Genomic DNA, 24,896 nt, shown 5'->3' on the forward strand with positions numbered 1-24,896 from the left:
TGTGCTCCTGTTTTTTTTCTCACTGCTCCACAGTTGAATTGCAAGCAAATTCACAATATTTTGCTTGCACTTTGTGTGTGTGTGTGTGTGTGTGTGTGTGTGAGTTCTTCTATAGCAGCATCCCAGTTTGTGTATACCGTGTGGGTTGTTTGCGGTGCCGGTGAATGTCTCCTTGTCCCTGTCTTTTTAAAGCAGCGTCTTCTTCCCCAGGTAAAGACAGAGACAGAAGGAGAGGGAAGGGGAGAGGAGGAAGTTTCAGGATGCCCAACAGAAGAACACCACCTTCCAACCCCCTGCCTCTTCCTCCTCCTCCTCCTCCCCCTCCTCCTCCCCCTCCCCCTCGGCCTCCTTGGTCACGCCGCAAATCCAAGTCCCCTTCGTCCCGCTCCAACCGCACAACACCCAACCGAGCCTTGGATGTGGACAAAATCGGAGCTGTCTCCGACTCAGAAGACGCCAGGAAACCCCGCAGAGGATCCCGAGATTTGCGGGCCCCCCAGGGTTCAGAGCTGGACAGGAAGTGGGAGGGTGTGGCCTTGGAACTGCGTTGCCGTGGCGGCAGGATGAGGTCGGCGGTGTACCAGACATCGGACGTGCCCTCCATGGTCACGGCAAAGGGACAGTTGGAGCAGGGCGAGGGTCAGGGTCAGGGCAAAGGTCAGGTTGACCGGAGTAAATTTAAGGCAACCTTTGTTTGAGAAAATCCTTAGCTCACCTAGAGACTCGTCTACCTGTCTCTGCCTTCTCTGACCAAACTGATGATCTCTGGAGCAATTCAGACATTTTCAGGGTTTCAAGTTTAGACCCAAAGTCAAGGACGTCTTTAGCTGTTCCCTGGACCACCTGCCCAGGGCTCCTATTAGAGGAAGACAGGCTGGTTTATCAAGCCTACTTGATTGAACTAATTGCATTCAGTGTCCGATTCTTTCTCAACACTCACACCTCCTTGTAGGATACCTGTTAACCATCTTCATGACTGCCTGTCCTGCCCAAACAGGAGAATCTCTCTAACTCCAATACTGCAGTTCTTTGGTTCTTTGGTTCTGTACTTGGATATAAATGTGTAACTATATTAGTTACAGCTAAAGTCTAGTGTTTTGAAAACAACCCCCCTAACAAGGAATCCTCAGCTGTCTGCTTCTCTTCAGGACAATCCACTGACACAAAGGTCTATGAGAGAGACAAGTATTACAGAGAGAGAGAGAGAGAGAGAGATATTACTCTTGTCAATTATAAACCCTCTGGTTTACCCTCTGGTATTCCCCTTTGCCCTCAGGAATACTTGTTTCTTTGCTTATCCAATGTAGTTTTAACAGGTGTCCTTACTAAAACAATTTACAAATATTTGATTACAATCTCCTTAATAATGCAGATCTACTTTTGTGACACGGTCATGTGATTATTCATATTAATATAATAAATTATTTTCTTGAATAGAAATATTGTATATTCATGTATTTGTTATTCAAGATTTGAAAGCAATTTGCTAATTTTAGATGTCTCGATGGGCTTTGTCTCTGGCCAGCATTTGCGATTAAATTAAATTTACTACAGATAAAGAGAGGGAGGCTCCACTGATCAGAAATAAGCCGACATGAATCCCCGTCTAAAACCAGACTACGTGCCAATTTGGTGAGTTAAGTGAAAGGTACGCATGTTATGTAAGTTTAATTGAATTAGCTCCACTGTAAACAATCACCACTTGACGCAGGCTGACAACTGTACTAACTTGGCAGAAGCCGCGGTGGGTGGCGGGTCTCTTTCCCCGCCTCGGCGGCCTGATTGTCGGGGAGGGAGTCCAGTCTGAGTCCGCCGTGCCGGCGGGCCTGCGCTGTTAGAGGCTATTTTCAAAGTGACCCCCTCTCGAGGGATTGGGGGAGGCGGCGCACAAGTGAGTGCGCAAGACACACACACACACACACACACACACACACACACATACACACACACAGCTGCTCGGAACCATGACAGAAGATGACGGATACAGTTGTCGCGGAGGGACAAGTCAAGTTTAGAGATGGAAAAAAGGTGAATTCCAGTCATTCCTGTTCATTTTCAACGTTTCTTAAAGTGTGTTTCCACGCCTCAGCGCCAACCAAAAGAATAGACTCGGTTATTTATTGTGTTTTCCAAACTTCTCCACAGTGGAAGACTCGGTGGGTCGTGCTTCGGAAGCCCTCTCCGGTCGCAGGTATGTGGCAAACCGCTTCTATTTTTATAACAAACTCTTTACTCCTAATCAACATTGGCACTCTTTCACAGCGATACAAAGACTAGTTTAGGCTGTTAATTATGTTGCATTACTCACCCGTATCATCAAATACTCATCCCAGCTGATTTTCAGGAATTAAACTAATCACAACCTAACTTGTCAATTAGACCCTTGGCTAAGCGCCGGTGGAGTGCATAGCGCAACTATCACATATCCATGTTAACACGTGGGGATATTGCGCAATAGCCTACTTCAGCAGGGTTGGATTTAAGGTTATTGACGCTGTTTTGACTTTGCCTCCCAACTAAAAACATAAGCCGTGACATTGATTTAGTTACACAGATGAGTGCAGCCAGGGCAGAAAAAGAGCGCGCGTGTCTTAGAAATGGAATTGAGTTTCACTTGAGATGCTGTAAGCAAAGACATTGAGTCCCTCAGTAGCATACATAAGCAAAGGCAAGCTGGACCATATCCTTGAGGAAATTGCTTTGCATGGTGGGAATGCTGTAGTTACTCTGGTGTGTGTGTGTGTGTGTGTGTGTGTGTGTGTGTGTGTCTCTTGAGTTTATCTTCAGCTGTGCCAATGGATCAGTTCATTGTTTTAGGGTTTGTTATGACAGCTGTGCCACTATGGACATAGCCTACATACGCACACACACACACACACACACGCACACGCACGCACACACACACACACACACACTCTCACGCACACAGCACACAGAGGGGAATTAGAAAAAAACTGACACTTTCTATTTTACGTTGTATTATCATCATTAATCACAGAACTTACTTTTAAGCCTGTATGTCTGTCCTCTCCCTGTCTCAGACTGTCTGTCTCTGCTGGTGTACAAGGAGAAGAAGAAAGGGAAGGAGAAAGGCCGCGGCCACAGGGAGAGGCTCAATGTAACACTAGAGGTACATTCAGTTCTGTAGTAGACCACAAGGTTGCTGGTTCTAATCTGAAGCCTGGTCACTCAGTCCAGGGGAACTGGACTGGTGATGGATTATTAAACCTCTTCAGCGGGCGCCCCGGTGGCTCACCGAGTAGAGCGCGTATCATAAGGCTCAGTCCTTCCCGCAGCGACCCGGGTTCCAATCCAGCCCGTGGTCATTTGCTATATGTCCTCCCCTCTCTCTCCCATACCTTCCTATCTCTCTGTCAATAAAGCATAAAATGCCAAAAATAAATCTTTAAAAAAAACCTCTTTAGTGTTAACTGAAGGGTTTACTGGTCGCATCCCTTATATTATTTTCTACTACTGTTATGGAACTGCTGTGACATGTAAACCTCGCTACGCCCCAATTGAATTTTTATTTTTTTATTTAAAAATGTTAGAGTTTTATATTGACAAGCACCACTGATCTATTCTATTCTATACTATTCGTTAAAGTGCTAGGCTACTCATCAACTTTGTACATAGGAGGCCCTAAATGGCAGCGAGAGGTTAACTGCTTGACAATTTCAATTTCAATTTCAGAACTTCAAACTGCTGCCTGAGGAAGAGCGCCAAGCTTGAAACACGTTGCAACTGAGTAGCTGCTAAACCGAGCCCATATTTGTGTTCATTTATTGCTTTGAAGTGCTTGTATTTTTTCAGCACTAATATAGCAAATAAACTGTTTGTTTCCCACCTTTTCTATTTTAGAACTTCAAAACTCAAAAACAAGTCTGTGATGCTTTGTACCGAACGATAACAAAGGGATGAAAGAGGCAAATGATCTAACGCTGGTGAATCCAGATTTCTCAGGCTGGAGCGCTCAGTTCAGGAGAGTTTGTATTTTGCTCTTAAGCTTCGATTTGTCACTTCTTTAGGCAGAGAAGTGTCTATACCTGACACCAGAATTTCATTTGGGCAAATAGGGCAAACCTTTGGGATTTGGGCTGAACTGATAATCACAATAATTCAATAATTTCAATAACTGAAATCAATAGAATAGAATAGAATAGAATAGTAATACAGTATGTCACAGTGGAATGTCTTCTGCTCTGCTCTGCTCTGCCAGGGGATCTGCGGTGTGGAGCCGGGGCCGGGGTATGACGGGGTCGCTTACACCCTCTCCATCCTCTGCCTGGGACACACTCTGGTCCTGGGCTTTCAAAGCCGAGAGGCCCTACTGGCCTGGGACGCCCGTCTCCGATACAGCCTGGGAGAAGGTCAGTGGTTCGGTGGGTGGGGGTGGGACTGGGTAAACTGGTAAGATACGACCAGGCGTTCATGTTTGTTCAAAGTGTGTTTGAATGTGCAGTGTTGAGTAGCTGTGGGAGGAGGCGAAGATTGCTTGTGGTTGGGTTTTGGGTGCTGGGAAGGCTGGTTTACTAACCTGCACTTGATGAAGTAATATTTTGATTGAGATCCCTTAGCAATCTCTAGGTGCTGTGCTGGGGACTTGTTCCCAAGTTATCACATGTACAAAGTTCTGTTAGTTTGTCTTTAGCAGGTTTGTCTTTGTACAATGTAACCTAAAAGTTCCAAGATCGCAGTTACAAGTATGGTGATGAATTCTCTTGGACAAAGCCATATTTCATCACAGCTTGCCACCTCCTCAAATACTCTGCAGTCCATTGTTGCTGTTGAGCATTCACCAACAGAACATAGCCCAGCATGCATAATTCACACTCATACAGTACTTCCTCATTATCAGATCCACACATAATGAATCTCCAATTTCATGGGCTCTTAAATTTAAAGGGACATTAAGTATTCCCCGACCATAATCAACCTCTATGGGCAACCAGTAGGAGTTGCAACATCATCGGCTTGCCTCACCCCTCTGAGCCCCTTGAGTTATGGTGTCCTGTAACTGACACAAACAATAAAGTCACATTTTCACAATAGAGACAAGTAAGCTAGCTAATTAGAGCAGAGATCCAACACAAACGTCCAGTGAAGAGGTGATATATCACAATGCAAAATAGTGTAGTGATAAAACTGCTTTGTCATTTGCATTTTCTGGTCACTCGGTCATTACACCTCAGCATCTGGCAAAGTAATCGTTGAGTCATTGGTATTGATCAACAACTCTATCAGTTCCCTGCAGATATATTAGGGTCATTTTTTGCAATGGGGCAGTAAAAATCTTACAGATTGTCCGTTTAAAAAGTGCATTTGTAGCATGGTGTTGTGGGTTCTCTGTTGGCTTTCACATGGTTTAACGAGAAAGCCCTGTTCATGTAAAATATCTAGTTGAAAGTGGCCACATTCATGTAAGAATATCCTTAATCCTTTGTGCTGTGGTTGGCTGCAAGGTATGTGTGTGTAACTGTTGGAGTGTGAAGCAGGGTGTTGCTGAATAGGAGCGTGCTCAGTGGACTTAGACTGGAAAAATAAAGGTTAAGAAAAAGCCAATGGAGGTCAGTGGCTAATAGGGATCAGAGAGATGGCAGGTGGAACTACACAGACAGACATTACATATCGGCCTTTGTCCACCTGTCTTAATCCACAGTGTCCACTCATCCACAACTTTCTTTTCAGTGCAGAGTAGGTAGTGGAGGGAAAGGAAGAGAGGGGTGTATACAAAGAAAGTTCACATGGTGGAAAATGCCATCAAAGGGAATTAACCCCACTTTATATGGGATAAAACTTAACGTATATCACTTCGTCAGTTATTTGCTAAGGGGACTGTGCCAGATAGTCCCGCCCTTACACAAGTTATGAACTTTCATTAATATTCTTTACGAGTGTAGCACAGTGTTCTTTAATGCCATCTTTCCAAACGTGATTTCTGAGAACTACCATAACTCTCGAGTCCTTTTTATTTTACTGTTATTACCCCCTCCTGTAGTTACCCTTTAGAGGCTTCCCCTACACAATGTGAGGAGTTTGCCATTTTTTTTTCACCATAAAGGTGGAAGATTTAAGGTTGAATATTCCACCCCCTGTCATTGAGACGCTTTGAGCCCATTTTATTTGAATTCCTGGATGAGACGATCTTCGTTGAGAAAATGATTTTCTCTCAACTAATATCTTTGTTGAATTTTAATAACATATTTGAAAAATACCAGTCTGGTCTTAGACCGCTTCATAGCACTGAAACTGCTCTTCTGAAGGTCACAAATGACCTTATAACAACTGATGCGGGGGATTGTGCAAATTCTAATTCGCCTAGACCTCAGTGAACCATTTGATACAATTGATCATGTAACTCTACTTGACTGCCTTAAACACTGGGTGGGCATTTTGGATAGACCACTAGACTGGTTCTAGAGAGACAGACCTTGGCTTTGAAAAGTACCATCTGCAGAAACAGAGTGATGACAAATTGCAACCAGCAGAGCTTAAAGGACTGTTTAATCATCATTATTGCCGCCATAAATCACACTGTATGTGTGTTTATGCGTTTGTGTGTGATATGCTCTGTTGGTTTGTTTGTATTTTCTGTCTCATTTGTTGTGTGATTGATACTGGTCTATGATCAATGATGCTTCAGTTGTCTTTAAGTCATTAGCAATAGTTAATGAGCATGTAGAATGTGCACGCACACACACACACACACACACACACACACACACACACGCACTTGATATGACATATTTTCATCGATTGAAGGCAGAAACTTTTACCAAACTTTCCAAGTTCTCTCACTGTCTCTATCTGTTTCTCTGTCTCTCTCTCTCTCCCTCTAGTCCACAGGTTCAGTGTCATCATCCAACCAGGTACCAAACTGGAGAGTGGCCCCGCCTCCCTCCACCTGTGCAACAACCTATTGGTCCTCACCAGGGACCTCCCGCCGGCTGTCACTGGCCACTGGAAGTTGTCGGAGCTGCGTCGCTATGGTGCCGTGCCCAACGGCTTTGTGTTCGAGGGCGGCACTCGCTGTGGATACTGTGAGTAATGGGAGCACTGGAGCGGATATTCAACAACTTTCTCCTGTGTGCTTTCCTTTGTTCCAAATGAAATAAAATCTGGTTATTCACATAGGGTGTGAAATTAACACCAGCCATGAGCCAAACGGTGGCTCCTTTTGGCTGTGGTTGGTGAGTTTGTCTATTCTACCAGATGGCTAATCTGGCAGGTAACCAACCATCACTTGGAGGTTTTATGATTCACATGCAGCCACTGAGGCCTGTAAACAAGAAGGCAGTTCCTTGCCCGTGTTTCACATCTCTAATATTCTCCTCTGAGGACTTTACGAGGGCTGTGAGGATCTTAGGGAATTGTCTTAGTTTGGGATTACATTATACCAATACCATAAAGTTTTACCAACCACCAAACACCTCATTGGTTCGGCTCAGTTGTGACCACTAACTATGATATTGCTTCAACCATGCGATATACTGTAGCATAAACCTATAAATTCCACTTTCTTTGTGAGTCTCCCTCAGATAGATTCTCCTTTTTTTCCCCTCTTGTTCTCTCATGCTTGCTAGTTAATAGATCTGTCACTTAACACGTACAGACTAATATAAAAACCTCTGTGTTTTATTGCTGGTGTTCAGGGACTAACTTTAGATGGTAGCCATGTGAGAAATGATTTTGTCTGTATGAACCCACCACGCTGTACAAATAATGGTGTGTGTGTGTGTGTGTGTGTGTGTGTGTGTGTGTGTGCACGTATCTGTGTGTGTGCCTGTGCCAGGGTCTAGCTATCCTCTGAATGTCCAGTTGATGTGGGCTTGTATGCAAAGAATGAGAGGCAGTTTTATGTTTTTGGGTGGGGATGTTTGTGTGTGTGTGTGTGTGTGTGTGTATGTGTGCCTGTGTGTGTTCATGTATGCATGAGAAGGAAAGTGTTAGGGGGGAGGAGGTGAACTCTCACTCATCTAGCTAACTAGCCTGCATGCTGTGTTCCTGACCTTACTGAGTGCTTTAAAGTCTGGCCGAGTATGACAACTTGTTTGCTAATTCATTAAGCTTGAAACATAACTAATTATTATTTTCAGTTTAGTTTCTCTTTGTTTTGTGTGTGTTCATATACTGTATGTTTGACACACACAGACATAGACTAGGCGTGTTTTTGACAGTACTCTTACATGGCCATATTCTCTCTTCACTTTGTTTTATTTTGTTTTGGAGCAATGACGGTGTTGGCAGAAAGTTTCTTTGTGTTCATATGCGTGGTCCGTTTGTGTCTGCTTGCATGTATGCTTTGTGTACGTCTGTGTGTGTGTGTGTGTGTGTGTGTGTGTGTGCATCAGCCATCGACAAGCAGACTTGTGGCTCCTACAGGAATAACTGTGAGGTCCGGAGGGTCTGGTTTCACTGTTCTGATGACCAGCAGCTATAAATACCAGCCTCCCCTCTGCTGGTCACTCAGCCAATCACATCGCCTCCGGCGGCTACACGGCCTATCGCAGTCTTCTCCTCGACCTCATCTGCATATTACCCAGAAGCCTAGGGTTAGGGTTAGTAGAGAGTGGCATACTTGGCATGGCTTGAGAAAGAGAAAGAGTGACAGAAGGAGAGAGATGTGAGAGTCACATCGGCAAGTGACATACCTTACATGCGTGTAAGGTAAAGCATGAGTATCACCTTACGTTTTTACATGTATGTGTACTTGCGTTGGATACATGTAGGTCTACATGTATTCTGTGAGACATGCCAGTCCTCCACCATAACACACCTTGTCTACTACTCCATAGTTTATGAAGAGAAGGACTGACGTTTCAACCAGAACAGACTTTCTTCTTGGCATTTACAGAACTGTGGTTCTCAGTCTTATTAAAGAACTCTTTGCTCTCTCAGTTCCCTGATTTCCTTGTCTGAGGCTTTTTTTTTATGGCCTAGAAAATCAGTGCGCGGTTTCCTCTGTCGTCTGATGTTGTTGTATAAAAATATTACACCCTTGACCGACACAGCTCTCCACCCAGGCGCACTCTGAAAGCCAGCTGCACCTAGGAAGATATGATTTCTGGCTGCAGACGTGAACACTGACACCAGGGTGACAGCGTTTTTACTGGCGTGCACACTCACACACACACTCACATACACACCCACATACACACCCTGGCAGCCAACCAACCAGTCTTATGGTATAGTGGCCAATCTTGCTGTGTTAAGCCGGTGCTAGGCTATAATCAGTTGAGCTGGGGCCTTGATGGATGTCTGTTGGACCAAGGCCCTTGGCTGGTTTTGGACAGTCTCACACACACACACGCACACATGGAAGCACACTTTTACTCATACGCACTAAAAAAAAGTACATTACATGCATGTCTGTACTTGTATGCTCTGTAATAGTGTGAATCAGTCAGTGTCCCGGTACCGGGCCAACGTGATAATGAGCTGAGGCCAGACTGTACTGTAATCGATGATGTTTGGAGCGGGTCCCACGTCTTAGCAAGACGGATGCTCTCTGGCTTATCAGGTCCACACATTTTCATGTGACCCTGTAATACATACACACTCACACACGCACACACACACACAAATAGGTCTGCAGTGTGGGCATGCACCTACGGCAATAAATGGCCATCTGCAGAGTTTGGATAGCCGTCAAGCCTTGTGATGTGGGTAAAAGCAATTTAAAGCTGACATCCCCTGTCCGCAAACTTTCCATACCCCCACGACACACACACACACACACACACACACACAGACATACACTCACACACACCTCATCCAGCCACCCTGTTACCTTCCCTTCTTCTTCGTCCTTAGGTCGTTCCAGAAAGCAGAGGAATTTAGTTTTGTCCTAGTAGTGAACTGAATATGTTGCACATACATACTGTAGGCTATGTACACATAATGCTGTATATGGGAGTATAAGTGTGTTTGTACACGTCATTGAGTATTATGCAGCACTTGTTTTCTCAGACAGGGTGTAAGAGTAAGAGAATCCGAAGCAGAGTGGTTAACACCGTAGATTTGTATGGTATGATGTAATCTGACAGAGGAAAAAGCTGCTGTTTTCAGTATTCAACATAAAGCATCCCTTTACTAGTTATTCAGTGATAAAGAACGTGATCTGTCTCTCTCAAGACGAGCTCTCATGCAGCTGTGAAGGTAGATGCCAATGGGGAGGGAAATGAATGAGGACCGGGGCAAAAAGGGCCCCGAATGTTCATAACGTAACCCTGAAAATGGGAATATGAGTGCGAAAAATGCCCTTGGAAAAAGAAGTAAAGCTTATTACATACCAACAGATCCTCATAATTCTCACGCTAATGCTAGAATGTGTCTCTTTTTAAAATGGTTTGTGATGAAATTGCCCCATAAAGGCTGAAAAAAAGGCTCCAAAAGATGTTGCTCTGGGTAAAAAGCCGCTTGAGGCCAACAATGACGTTTTTTAGTTATATGTCAAGTGAGATAAAAAGAAATGAGAGATGAAAAGGTCTTCTGTTTTTTGTCATATAGCTGTAACTGCACGAAGCAGTGAGTAGAGCGTTGAGACTGAGGATCTACTGGAATTCTATTCAAGGTTCATTATACTGTAGATCACATCTCATCTGTATAATTAGTCGGCCTTGTCAACTTATCAAAAGCCCTTCAATCTCGTTCAGTCGTTCAGATTAGTCACCTGGAGATGCAGTTGTAGTTTACAAATGTTTTAAAAATGTAAAAGACTTTGGCTCTATAGAAAATTCTGGGTCTCATACACTTATCAATTATCAATTGAGCTTATAGGCTTCCATGGTATTTACGAGTCATTGTATTTTCATACTTGAAACTCTGTTCCAATTGTGAAAAACTGACTGAGCTGATGAAAGGCAAGTCAAGCATTGCACTGACTCTAGAAAATACTTTTAAATGCACAGTGGCAGATGAAGCTCATAGGCTTCCATTATATTTATAACTCAGTGATAATTCAAGCGAGGAACTCTTTTCCACTTTTCAATCGTTCAGACCTAAATAGTGCTCTGAAAGCATACTTTAATAGCGCTGAAAGCATACTTTATAAGCACTTTTTTGCACTCAGCAAGCGCACATTTTACTGAGGAAAATGCCTCTCTAGTTTGATAGATGAAACAGAGGCGAGGAAATGGCCAAACCTGCTACCTGCTTGTACAGCACACACATATTATTTGCTGTATTGCTTTTAAGATGAATTTTCAATAGAATGGCAATAATATCTCTATTGTCTCATAAATATTCATTTATTGTATCGTAAATTTCTAAGTTGGGTGAAACAACTTAAAGTAAAAATTTTAATAAAACAACACAGCAGTTTTATAAATCTGTTTCTTAGATATTACTAACCCATAAAACACTGCTGACTGGCATTACTCAGGACTGACTCAGATGTTATCGTTCCAATTTTTTCTTTCTACTATGTTCTGCTCCTACTCTCTCAGCTGTTTTGCTCTATTATTTGCAGCTAAGCCAATTTCATAAGCAAAATTTCAGCGAAAGCCTGAGTAAGGACTTATTTCATGGCTGTCTTTCCGATGTGTCCGTGATGCGAGTTCTTAATGTTTCATGACTTTTTTGCTTGTCTTGTGTTTTCTTTTCATACTCCTGCCTCTGTGTGGGCTTCGTAGAAGGGTGGGGGTTGAATTGGTAGATATTTTATGTAACCTTTACAACAAAAGGGTTGCTGCTGGCTCACAGAATGGCCTTACCTTTGCTCACGGCTAAGGACAAGATTTCTTCACAACAGCCTTTTGAACTTCAATCTGAATGCTGTTTGGCCTTGCTCAATTTGCTTTTACTCTCTTTTTCAGCATTTACTTCATGGTAATCCTTACTCACCACTGCCATACAACACAATATTTACTTCCTCTCGTCATGATTTCTTAACTTTTTGGTGTTCCTTCTCTCACCTTTTCTTTCCCTCACTGGCTCCTTCAAAACTCCACTGTCTTTTTATAGTTCTCCCTCAATTATTTCTCTCTGTCAGTCATCTCTGTCACTGATCGTGCTCTGTCTCTCTGTCTTTGTCTGTTTTGTCTGTTTCTCTCTCCATCTATTCCTCCAGGGGCCGGTGTCTTCTTCTTGTCCTGTTCAGAAGGAGAGCAGATCAGTTTCCTCTTCGACTGCATCGTCAGAGGCATCTGCCCCAGCAGGGCCCCGCATGGCCTCCGACCCACCCTGCCAGGTGTGAACACACACACACACACACACACACACACACACACACACACACACACACACACACACACACAGGCACACAAAAAACGTGTGCACATGCACATACATATACACAAAAGTGCACACAGAATCACACAAGAATTACCCATAAACAAAAATCCATCAAAGAGCTATGTGACTTTGTGACTTTCATTATAAAGGTTTACTGGGTGTTTAGTGTGCGTGTTCAGTGAGTATTTGCATCGGGCGCCAGGCTAGGGGAAACAGCACATGCTTAAAACCCCCAGGGGTCACTGTGTGGATTAAGGGGTCATGCCTTTGGGCGTGATTTGTATGACATTGTACCTTACTGCTAACTTCACTGGCATTTCCAAGACAGCACATATGGAGACAGAGGGCATAGTGACAGTGGGAAAGAGAACAGTTATATACAGTAAGACACATACTTAGGATCTGACAACTTTATAATACTCCTGTACAGACAGAGAAACATGCCCACCACCAGGGTGAGAATGTGCTCATACATATATACATATATATATATACAGTATATATATGCTCAAATGTCTTCAGGGTCTGTTTTTGGTTGTTGACACATGCACTTAAGTGAAATTGCTGAAGCTAAACTTTGGCAATGCATCCCATTAATTAGATGGGGAATGACAGCAAACATGGACAAAATCTACAGCTTCAACTTCTTCCAGTCCATTTCTTCTTCCATTTCTTCTTGCTTAACAGCTGATTATATGATATGATTATTTGATGATGAGGTCTTCAATTCTCCATTTCAACCATTAGTGATGATGGCCAATATCAAACTGCACTTTAGACTTTGTCACCCTTTAAAGTATAATTCTGGCCATTTTCGACCTGGACCATATTTTCCTATCTTTTCCCATCATACCAATTGGTTTTGACCAAAATCTCATCAATTGCTTCTCTATAGAGCTACTTACATCTTGCTTTCCAAGGTGCGCGATGCTCCAATACAGTTCTATAGGGCCAACGGACACTCCAAAAATCAACCCCAAAAGCAGAGAAAGCTTGTCGTTTTCAACATATTGATTGCTCGCTCTGTAATGAGACATATTGGTAAAAAGATGTAAATGAAAATGATCTTAAGTCAGGCCTTTCTTGTACAGTTTTGATGCTACCTTGGCCACTGCTTTAGCATTTCCTTACTCTTTGCCAGCAGGCTGCAGCTGTAGTGTAAGTAGCCTAGTGCAAAATAAATATTGAAAGTTGTCAGGACATGGATAAACTGCTATATACATGTCTTATTGCAGAGACATGTACATAACTCTATAGTGAAGCAGCTGATGAGATTTGGGTCAGAATCGATCAGTGTGATGGGAAAAGATGAGAAAATAGGAATCAAGGTTCAAAGTGGCGTTATGGAGTTATGCTTTAAGTTCCCTGTGTATTTTATCATCTTGTCAGCCAGCCTACGTCACTCTGCCCGTTTTAACCCCGAGACATTCAGTGCTGCAAAGAAGCTATAATTAGCACAGACTAGCAACGTTAGCAAACGTTAGCCGACACCTCACATAGCATAGTGAAGAAGCTTGGCATCTGCGGGTGTTAGCGGTTAGCATTAGCTGGTATAGGCCAGAGGCAGAGATACAGGGGTTAGGTTGTTGACACCCATACACACAAACACCCTGACCCACCGCAACACACACACACACACACACACACACACACACACACACACACACACACCTCAGAAGCCAGGCCTCCCCCCTCACACCTACACGCCACTATGTATATATAGCAAGGCATTAGGTGTGTGAATTGGCAGGGTTTTACACTAAATTGTGGATCCAACACAGATATCCAACAGATAGTTAAGGTGCCTATAACTTTCTCTTGGAGATGTTAAATTTACAAGCAGGCAGACCGGTTGGACATCTGTCATGCTAAAACAAGGCAGTCATAGGAAGCAGATATCGAATAATAAATAGAATACAAATAAATAATAAATAAATAAAATTTTTGCGGCATGAATTTATGATATTGTTGTTTCTCTAAAAGACCTTCTTATCCATTAAAATCCCCTTTCATACATGTGGCCTTTTCCATAGAAGTCAAATTCCAGAAAATTGACAAAGATATTCTAAGAATCTGATATGATTAATTGAACTTATTTTTGTTTCACTATATGTTTTTGGTTATCATGGATATTCAGTTAATTGATCAGTTTGTATATATATTATATGTATATATATTTGTCTATCTGACGTTTGGTCAAGAGAAGTTCTACTCTTTGTAAATTAGTTGAAGTTAACCAATTTTTGACCTCCTATGAGCCTAGATAAGAAGGCCGAAATAATAGCCCTTTATCACAAGCGTGTCTCAAAGGGCTTTACATACTACACCATATACACTCACAGGCAATTTAGAGTCTTCAGTTTACCTGACATGCACATCTTTGGACTGTGGGAGGAAACACACAAGAAACATGCAAACCCCACACATAAATGATTGTTTATGACATAAATATTTCATAAACAACCCAATCCCTCAGCTGCATTGTATAGCCTCTAGGATCAACATTGTTTTATCTCTGTGGGGATGGAAGTCTTTGCTGCAGTAACTATGTAAGTTATTATATTGCGTTCCATAGGGAGGTGTAATGCTCTCCCATTCTCCGCACATACTATCTTGTTCATCTTGAAAATAAATCCACACTATAAGATTTTATTAAACTCGTGCCCAGAGGAAAGCATCTTGAGCTTAGTGTGAGTTGGCAATATGAAATGTAATCACAAGACAAAGAGGTATAGCATCAACTCCTCACATTGCTCTCACTAGCACCAAGGTACTCACTTCTGAGCCTCACTATTAAACTTTACTTAAGTTTGATCTGAAATTAGACAAGATGAATCATTTGGGCAACAGTTGATTCAAGACAGAAGAAAAAGAACAGAGGTAAAGATTAAACTCTGAACATTATATTTGAAGTCTAGCATACAGTTAATGTGCTATCCTACCAATTATCAGTGCATCATTTACTCAGTGATTCAGCTGAAGTGATGGACAGGTAAAATTGTGTGTGTGTGTGTGTGTGTGTGTGTGTGTATTTGTGTCCACAATGGTGTGCATGTGCGAGCGTGTGTATGTGCAGTCTGCATGCTTACACATCCGAAGGTCTTATGATGGTGTCGTTATAGCTGATCCACAGGATGAACCAGGATCCTCTCCCCTGCTGTGTGTGTGTGTGTGTGTGTGTGTGTGTGTGTGTGTGTATGTGTATATATACAGCAGATCCCAGTGCTAACCCATCCTCATCAGAGGAACGGATCAGCCTGGAGGCATCAGAGCTGGAGAAGAGACTCAGCATGCTGTCTCACTGCAGCCGACCGAGCAGCACAGGTACATTAACTGTACTATCAACCACAGTACAGATTATACTATATGTCAATAGCCTACATGTAATTCATCAACGCTCTGCAATGTAGCAGATGGATAATATATTTTTCTCCTAGCTGTGAATGCTCAGTGCATTTGGATGTTAGACGCAGTTCGTCATGCTGCTTTGAGATTTGTAATGAATTGTAAATCCCTGACTCATCATTGTACCTTGTATGTGCGGCCTTGTTGGCCATCTCTGTCCTCACATAGGCTTAATCACTGGTCTATATTTATAAGGCCATTCTGGGAATGCTTTCATCGTACTTGTGTGTGTATATTAGTCAGAAATGTGGAGCTCATTATAGTCTGAGGTCTGAGGATTAATTTTTGCTCTCTCAAACAGAGTTGGAAGAAAGCCTTAATGATCTCTGCCCCCACTGCACGAAAAACCCTGCAGAAAGACTTACACCTCATGTAAACCAAATCACACCAAATCAGAAAGGTTTATTGAAAATGGATTTCACAGGGTTGCCGAATAAATATTTTAATAAATTGGACGGATTTTAAAAACATCTACATATATGCGTGATCTACTTATCGGTTGGTGTAACAGGGTGCATGTATTTGAGTGAATGTGTGTCTCCTTGCAAATTGGTTTATAAATTACTTCAAATTACTGTCTTGCCCTCCCCAGCCTCCACCTACAGTTGCAGCACATCTGTTGCTGGGGACGACCACAGCAGCATTTCCAGCTCTTCCTCCAGCCAATCAGATGCAAGCTATGGCAGCAGACTTCCGATATGGGCGGAGCCAACAACTAGACCGCACCTCTCCACTGAGACGGTCTCAAGCGCTTCCACATTGACCAATTCGGACGACCGTCTTTATGCTGCTGTGATGGGAAGCTCCGTGATTCACCCGTCCTCCAAGCAGCTCCACCCTCGCGGGCTAAACGACAGCGGGCGACAGAGCTCATTGGACAGTGGGATTGGGATTGCGACAGGCAGCCAATCGTCTTACTCTGGGAGCTTCTCGTCCTATACAGGGAGCCTGGACACGGCCAGTCAGGGCGGAGGGGAGGAGTTTGGCTCCCTGGTCAGCCTACCTGCTCCTCCTCCTTCTGCCCCTCCCCCACCCCCTCCACCTCCTCCTTCTTCTCCTTCTCCTCCTCCTCTTTCTCCTCCTCTATCTGTAGTTATCCCAGAGCACAATTCTGCCTCCCCCTCCTCCTGCCCCTCTAGGCCCGGCTCTAGCGCCTCTAGTGCCAGTTGTAGACACGGTGAGGAATACCAGATCCCCAGCCTGCTCAGACTGCGGTACGACACCCCCAGGAGCCTGCTGCAGAGTCTGTCCCTGAGGGACCCCCCAGCCCAGGGGGGCCCACCTGAACTGGACAAGGACAGGAGGAGCAGTGGGGGTGGTGGTGGTCAGGGACAAGGACTGAGCGACAGCCCCACAGGACCCTCTCTGCAGCGGGTCAGGGCTCAGCGCCAGGCCACGATGCAGCGCTCCCACTCCTGGGGCAGTGAGGCGGTGCCCTCTGTGGACAGTGCGGGGAGGTACACACCCAGGCCCTCGCTGTTAGCTGGCTGCCCCGTTTGTGGAGGAACACAGGTAGTGGAGGTCTCTCACACTCTTTAGTAGACTATATGCTTTCAATCAATACATCAGTCAACCAATCAATCAACTATGTCGAAAGTAAGGGCTTGTATTGCTGCTCTAACGCATTTGGGTTGGCATGTCCAGTAAGAAATAGCACCTCAGCAGGAGTATATAAATAACATGAAGGCTAACACCTGATGCATAACACCAGTGAGTCCACTATGTTGAGGGGTTGGATTACATCTTTTATAGGTAATACTTGACATTGATTCTATAGTGGTATTAGTAAATGGAAAATATGCTTTTTGCAACATTTTCATTAGATTAGATGAAATTCTAATCCCGCTGAGGAAATTGGGTTAATCGCATTAAAATATACAATCTAACAATGTAAATACAAACCAAGCCTTTGCAGCTTTATGCTATTATGTAATTGAAGCTCAGGATTAGTTATCACATATTGTCACTCCTTGCGCCAATTTTCTCAGCTAATTTGAGACTGAACAAAAATTCTCCACCATCAAGTTTTCTGTGGCAGGTTTTTTGTACTAGCATTTACATTAAGGATTGGGCATTAATTAAATGAAACAAAATGTTTGCAAATCATTATGCAAATCACTAACCCCAGTGCTTTGTTTGCTCCCACAGAAGCTAATCTTTTCTTAATTCATCTGCTTGCATTTATTAAGCCGAGTGGAATATTTTTTTCATACTAATGCACAGGATCTTATGTAACGATCCCTTGTGCTAATAAGCTAGGGTGAGCATTGAACTTAGGTTTGATGTTAGGGAAGGAGGGAAGGGGGGGTGGGGGTGGGGGGGTATATCACTGAGGTTACCAAGTGGGCACCTGCTGTGACAAATGTTGTACTGAATTAGCCTTGTGACTCCTCCTGGAGACACCGCTGTAAATTCTGGCATCCCAGGGCAAGCCCTCATGTCTTTTTTTCCCTCTCAATAAGCAACAAAAATCAAGACCTCACCCACATATTTGTACACACATTCTGGAGACACTCTCTTATTCCTGGGGACATGTCTGGCAGTGGCACTCTATTATTCTGTTATGCGATGCTGCCAATCTGATCTTGGGAGAATTTTGCCTTTGAAGAGCATATTGAATAAGATGGTTGAAATGGAACCTGAGCAGTTTCCCTCGATAGGTTTCACTCCAAAATGAGACATTCACCATTTGAAAAAAAATTACACCTACTCTGACAAAATAATTGCTGGCATGAAAGTATAGGGCATTATGAGCTACTATCAAAGCACACTGCTTGTGGAAATCGAATCATCTGTTCTATCTGTGAAATATTAAATTGAAAATATATACATTTCAGGTAGCATGTTTTCCCTCAATATGTATATATAGTATTTTGGAATGAAACTCTCCAAATATAATGAAATTCATTCAGAAATTGTTATTCGTATTCAGGGACACATGGGATTGGAGCTTATCCCAGCATGCATTGGGCAGAAGGCAGGGACACACCTTGGACAGGTCACCAGAACATCACAACACAGATAGACAAACACACTCACACTCCATTCACACCTATGGGCAATTCACCTGACATGCATGCAAGGATGGAAGTCACTAATTACAATTACTCTCATTACTGTAATTGAGTAGCTTAAGTAGCTAGACTTTTATACCAGTAATATTACCTCTACTTAAGTAAAATTTCAGCAAAGTAACAATACTTCTACTTGAGTAGGAGCATTTCTTTGGTCTGTGGGAGGAAACCGGAGCATCCCATGTGAACAGTGACAGTGCTGCCCACTGTTCCACCGCGCCACCCAATATACTGAAATAATAATTGAAAAATTAGGTGTGGGATTCCATCCCAAAACCTGTCGAAAAGAGTTGGTGTTGTTTGCCCTTTGATACTTCTGTCTGAAGTCTTGAAAGCCCTCAAAAGACAATTCTTCACATTGTGTCTAATTAATTTTCTGATGGGTTCAGAAAAGTGCTTCCCCTCATACTGTGCAAATTATCATCAGAGCAGGAGAGGAAACAGCATGTCTTGTGATTTCTGACAGCTCGTGTAGGAGTGTGTGTGTGCATGTGTGTGTGTGTGTGTTGGAGAGGGGGCAAAAGTGGAAGCGAGAAACTTAATGAGTAGTGATGAAATAGGCAGAAACCCTCGGAGAGGAGAATCCTATGTTGTATGAAACGCAAATGAGTTTTCTTTATTCATCATTCCTAAACTCTTCAGTGTCAGCAGTTGAATGTGACAAAAACTACACACTTTTCATGTCGGGTAATGAGATGATCCCCGATTCCACAACTCTCATTATGTTCAAGCACACAAAGCTAGTATGATTCCTGAAGTTAGAGCCTGCAGCGTATTAGCTAGTATATACAGAAGGTGGAGAAGAGAACAGGGTAAATTGGGACACATGGTTAGAGACTTCTCATGTCTGAGCAAGCCTTCTGTCTGCCACCTCTCTTCAGATGTCGGCTCTGTCCTCTCAGCTCTCTGACACCTTCTTTCCTTCCCCTCTAGCCCTCACACTTCCCCTCCAATTCTTTCTTGTATCCTTATCAATCCATTTCTAAACCTCCCCATTAATGTCTGCTCAAATTTTCTCTCCTCTCAGTCGGTCTATCCATTTCTCGGAAAAAGATAGATCTTAGAAAAGCCATTGTTTTCCTCGCCGCCATGCAGAAGAGGTTGATTGAGGACTCTTAATTGTTTTCATTACCTTGACAGCTCATTTCCTCGTCTCGCTGGATTAATGCCATAAAATGAAGCGATGACAGATAATTAACCCTGCCTCAACTCTAACTTCCCTCGTCTCCCCACGCAGTGCAGCCATGGTTTAGACAACTACATCACACCGGAGCAGTGGCGGTCAGCCAGGAGCAGAGGCCTGACACAGGTAAAGCTATTTCAGCCCATTTCAACTTGTTCAGGGATTCGCATAGCTGCAACACAAGAGCCAGCGTGACCAAATTTAGATGGCTTCATTCCAAAAGCATGAAGCAAGCTTATTTCTCAACACAGGTGCAGGAGAGTGGAACAAACTGTCAGACAAAATAATTTCCAACCCTATTCTAGAGTGCCTCAAGAGGTGATGAAACCTTTGAAATAACCTTTTTGTCGTTTTCATTCTGCAGGTTGCCAACTCTTCACCATCAGGGCTGTCACCTTCTGCCGATACACCAGGTGTGTGTGTGGGTGCATGCATGGGTGTATATATGTAACTGTGTGCTTGTATGATTCATGTATGTATTATTGTGTCACTGTCACCATGTGAAATCATCTAAGAAAAATCATCTACAAAATGTTCCCAGACACTGTTCTCAGGCTTTGGGAGGAACAAGACGACAGTGGCGGTGTTGTGAGTGGGTTGGTCGGTCCGGAGCGGTCAGAGCCCCCTTTGCTACCCTCCGTCCCCCCGCCTCCACCTAGCATACTGAGCTTGCACAGGCCAACATCAGTCCCTGGTAAGACAACAATCTTACTTCTGATGAGTGCATCAGCATGAATCTGAATTTATTTGCCTAATGTTTTCCACATATAAGGAGTTTGTCTTGATGTTTCTCCGTAAAGACGTTTGAGGTCATACTCCTTCTAGATTCCAGGTCATCTTACGACCAGATGGATTTGCCCAAGAGAGGAGACCTCAGACTGGATGAATACAGTATGTCGACACTATATGATAAACTTTCAGCTGCCATATTGTATCTGCCAAGTCGACACAGCAAAGACTTTGGAACAACAGCAATTTATAGCCTTTATAGTCTTTTTTTTTTTTTTATAGTCTGTTTGAATTTCTGCTTTAGGGATGTTCCAGTTTCCCGATGAAGCTCCTACCTCTCTGTCTCTGGACACCAGGCTCCATAGCGACAGCACTGTCAATTATGTCAACATCCCCATCAGCCCCCTGGCGGCTAAAGCTAGCAGGGAACTCCTCTACATGGAGCTGGACCTGCAGGAGCGCGGCACAGCTCCAGTTTCCAGCCCGCCCAATGCTGTGAGAGGTAACACTACAACACTGCAGCTGTGCAGACCCAGTAAGAACACCAAGCCTTAAGTTTTGGATCATTTTGGATCTTTGGATTGTTTCCTCACCGTTTCCTCCTTTTCCATTTGGCTGCTATGGCCTTTGCATCCCATTTCATCTTCTCCTTAAGTGTACAACTGTCCACCACCCAAATGTACATTTTTAGCAGCATATCACTATAGCCTATATGTGCTAAAACACACATCATATGCTTTAAGATTCATGAGGGGTAGTTGTTAAAGGCACATTTCAAGGGAAAGGAAAAAAGAGAACAGAATTGGAATAGAGAAAATAGTGTCCTGCTGCTTAGCTGACACTGATGGCTGTTTGGTTTGGCTAAAATTTGAACTATCTGTCTTTGGCTGCTTCTCCATATAAACAGAAGGACCAGCTGGTTACTTGCAGGGTACGGCTAATTTGTTAGCAATGGTACCAGTTTCTCTGTATGCCTGTTCACATTACAAACTTATTCTTAACATTTTACAGTATGTTAACAAAAGAGACGGCCAAATATGTAAAATTTGACACTGCTATCATCATGACATACTAATAAAAGTTCAGAGCAGATCTCTACATTTGATTAGGTTGATGTAAAAGTAGGTGGTTTGGTTGAGAATTTAATGGGAGGCAATTTGAGTGCCCTGCTAGAGTGTTTGTTTTCCTGCTTCCACCTGCCACTCTGTGTATCTATAGGCGCTATTTGAATAAGTATAAGGAAATGGAAATTTGCTCTTTGAAATCTGCATAATTAAGCACATGCAGATCAGTATTCTTAATGAACCTTAACCCTGCTTAATGAATGAGGTGAAATAATTTATCCATAAGCAACACTGATGTATGAACCTAACTACAGTTTCTGCTACTTCAGTGCATTTAATTTATGTGGTGTAATAACATGTATTTTTCTGGATTGAGAAAATTAATTATGAAATTATCAAAGCAATTTACAACAGTTTCAGTGTATTCAAAAAGTTCAGGTAGGAAATGTCAACTTAAGGAGAACATCTTAATTTAAAAATTATTTAGTTTTTTTAGTCACACAGATTGAATTAATACTTAAGTGCTGTATTCCAGCACTCCCGATGAAGCCAGTCTTGCCAGCCATTATCATTACTTTAGGATTAAAAACCTCTGCGGGTCCCATCGATGGGTCCATCATTACAAACACGTTGCACGGCCAAACTTTGTTCAAACCCACAGAACTTCATTTTAATTTCTAGTCAAGATTCCAAGGTTTCCAAAGATACCAAATATGTCAAAAACATACAGTATGTCTTACTGAATTACAGAGAAATGTGTATAAAATGCATCAAACATTTATATTTTTTCCATTTGATGTAATAGTACAGTGATTCTCAACCTTTGTCATATCAAGGACCCCTAATTTACTACACATTTGGGCCCCCATTTGATGATTTGATGAATATTTTTATTGTTAGATATGATTTTGTCCAGAACCCCATCACTATCTGTATTGTAGGTAAAGAGATAACAGTGAAACTATGATCAAAATAATCATTCTTCTACATTCTCTAACTTATTGTAAATGAAATAATGGTGAAGTTTAACAATTCATCAATTTGGTGGGGACCCCCTGGAACCCCTTCAAGGACCCCTGGTGGTCCCTGGACCCCATGTTGAGAACCACTGTAATAGTATAACCATAAAGCGTTGGAATGACCAGATACAGAACATGCATACGAAATTGTCCTACAGTATGGGAAAACATGTTTTTTCTAAATATGAAGCTACTAGGGAAATTTAAGGGGGAAATGAGAGTTCAAGTGGTTAAAGTAAACATTATATCCCAAGGATTGATATGCCATTGTACATTGCATGTTAGAGAGAGAGAGAGACAGAGAAAGAGAGAGAGAGCTTTGTTAAAGAATAGCCTACTTTACACAGACATCAATTTCCCCCTTGTTTCTCCTCCCCCCCGCCCCATTAATTTCCCAACCAGAAGAGGGCTCCATCAAGTACGCCCACCTTGATATTACGGCCATGGAAGCAGCCCAGAGAGTGGGGGCGGAGCATGCCCAGGGGCGGGAGGACAGACTGACTCAGCTGGAGAGCAGCAGGAGGAGAGCGCCACCCAACTGACCTCCCAACGCCCGCCTCACAGACACTTAAATATATCACATTTCAATGCAGATTCTCTCAACAATCTCTCTGTAAAGCTGAAACGCTCCAATACAGTTGATCATCACACCGAACATTCTCACACCTAAACACACACACAGTTCTGCCTATATACAGAAATTACCACAAAACAGTCCATTCCACTAACCAGACTCTTTCCTGGAAGAAGGGGGAGTCTGGGAAGCCTCCTATGCAGCTGCCAACTTGGAATTAAAAGAAAAACCCACCCTTGTATACTCTTACATCAATCTGTGTCTACTTCGGTTAGTGATTTTCAATATTTCCCAGAATTACTTTTGCCCCTTACTCCAAATGCAACATGTCTTGTGGCTGCATTGCATTCTGGTCTATTGCGGCTACTGTCAGTGGAGAAATTGGTATCTCTGCCTCTTCTAAGATGGATTTCTCCCTGTGTGAACATCAGTGCGAAATGCCTCTTTGATTCTGAGGGACTGACACCAAAACCTGTCGTTTACCATTGATGTTTTAGATAGCGGAAAAATGTTCTGCTATCAAACACCTTTGAAGCTGCGCTGGAAATATCTTGATGTCATGTCATCTATGTTTGGCCAGTTATATTGAAAAAGACAACACCAAACAACAAAACGGATCCAGGAATGCAAAGTACATTGCCAATAACAGTTTTTTTTAATAGTGTTAAAAGTGTTTTATGGTGGATTTTTCTTTGAATAGTGGGGAGATTCACTTTGTTCTGACTGGAGCCTCCTCTGGGTGTGGGTCTATTTATTGATACTGTTCAGCTGTGTCACTCCTCTCACCAAGAGGACACCAACTGCCATTGTTTGAATTCAAATTACTTACCACAGGGTTTGAGCGGAATATCAATGCCGCAATGAGATCAAAATCCTCCCCACTGCACCGACACCTTACAATCAACTGTTGAGAGAGTCCCAGCTCGCTAGGCTATCATTCCACATCAGAGCTTAAGCAATCAGTTGAAATAAGCAGCTTAGAGATGCATCTCTGGTACAAATTACATTAATCCAGGCCCATGTGGCCGGGGCAGGACATGACTGAGCAATCAGCCAGCCAGAAACATCATTCATCAGAGTAATCAATGTCTCTGCTTCTGCTCTGTGTGAGGACAAGAATGGTTGATGAATGGAAAGGTATGAGTTCCCTCTTCTCGCCTCGCTCTTGATATTATCAGGACAAATTGGCCAATATTTGACACTAATATATTTTTATGGTGGCTCTTCCCCACCGGCGTGTTTGAGGATGAGACAAAGAGAAACGACATGAGGATGAGCCAAAGGAAAACTTGGCATTTCACCAAGAACAACCTGTTAATATCTCTAAGACATCAGTGGCAATTGGGACTGATGTCCTCTACATGATAACTTGTAAATAGTGACTGCTTTTATTTATGCCAAGACAATAGGAATGATATGAAACTATATTTTTTAAAATATTACTGTTGTTGTTACCTTTGTATGCTGTTGCCACTTGTATCTTATTGAATATTAAAGATTGCTGTTATGTTTTCAGGTCCCCTGTTTTCAATGCTTCTTACCTGCATCTACAAAGCTGTTGTCAAAATGATTTCAACAGGACACGGCTCGAGTTAACTGGTAACAACCTGTGTG

General features: G+C 42.9%; 2 protein-coding genes across 2 annotated transcripts in view; both read left to right on the forward strand.

Annotated features, from left to right (window-relative positions):
• Positions 1 to 8,611, forward strand: part of htt (huntingtin) — a 102,986-nt gene extending 94,375 nt beyond the window's left edge. The window contains exon 67 of the transcript XR_013507493.1: positions 8,594 to 8,611. The gene's annotated coding sequence lies outside the window, so the exon portion shown is untranslated. The remainder of the gene's footprint in view (positions 1 to 8,593) is intronic.
• On the forward strand, positions 1,975 to 23,250 carry dok7b (docking protein 7b). Its single transcript, XM_078289954.1, has 12 exons — positions 1,975 to 2,028; positions 2,146 to 2,191; positions 3,042 to 3,130; positions 4,220 to 4,370; positions 6,840 to 7,040; positions 12,071 to 12,190; positions 15,451 to 15,558; positions 16,232 to 17,151; positions 19,951 to 20,022; positions 20,697 to 20,787; positions 20,930 to 21,127; positions 23,111 to 23,250. The coding sequence occupies exons 1-12, from the start codon at positions 1,975 to 1,977 to the stop codon at positions 23,248 to 23,250; spliced, it is 2,190 nt and encodes a 729-aa protein (XP_078146080.1).
• The last annotated feature ends 1,646 nt before the right edge of the window (positions 23,251 to 24,896 follow it).

This window comes from Centroberyx gerrardi, chromosome 3, assembly GCF_048128805.1.
Source record: "Centroberyx gerrardi isolate f3 chromosome 3, fCenGer3.hap1.cur.20231027, whole genome shotgun sequence".
NCBI lineage: Eukaryota > Metazoa > Chordata > Actinopteri > Beryciformes > Berycidae > Centroberyx > Centroberyx gerrardi.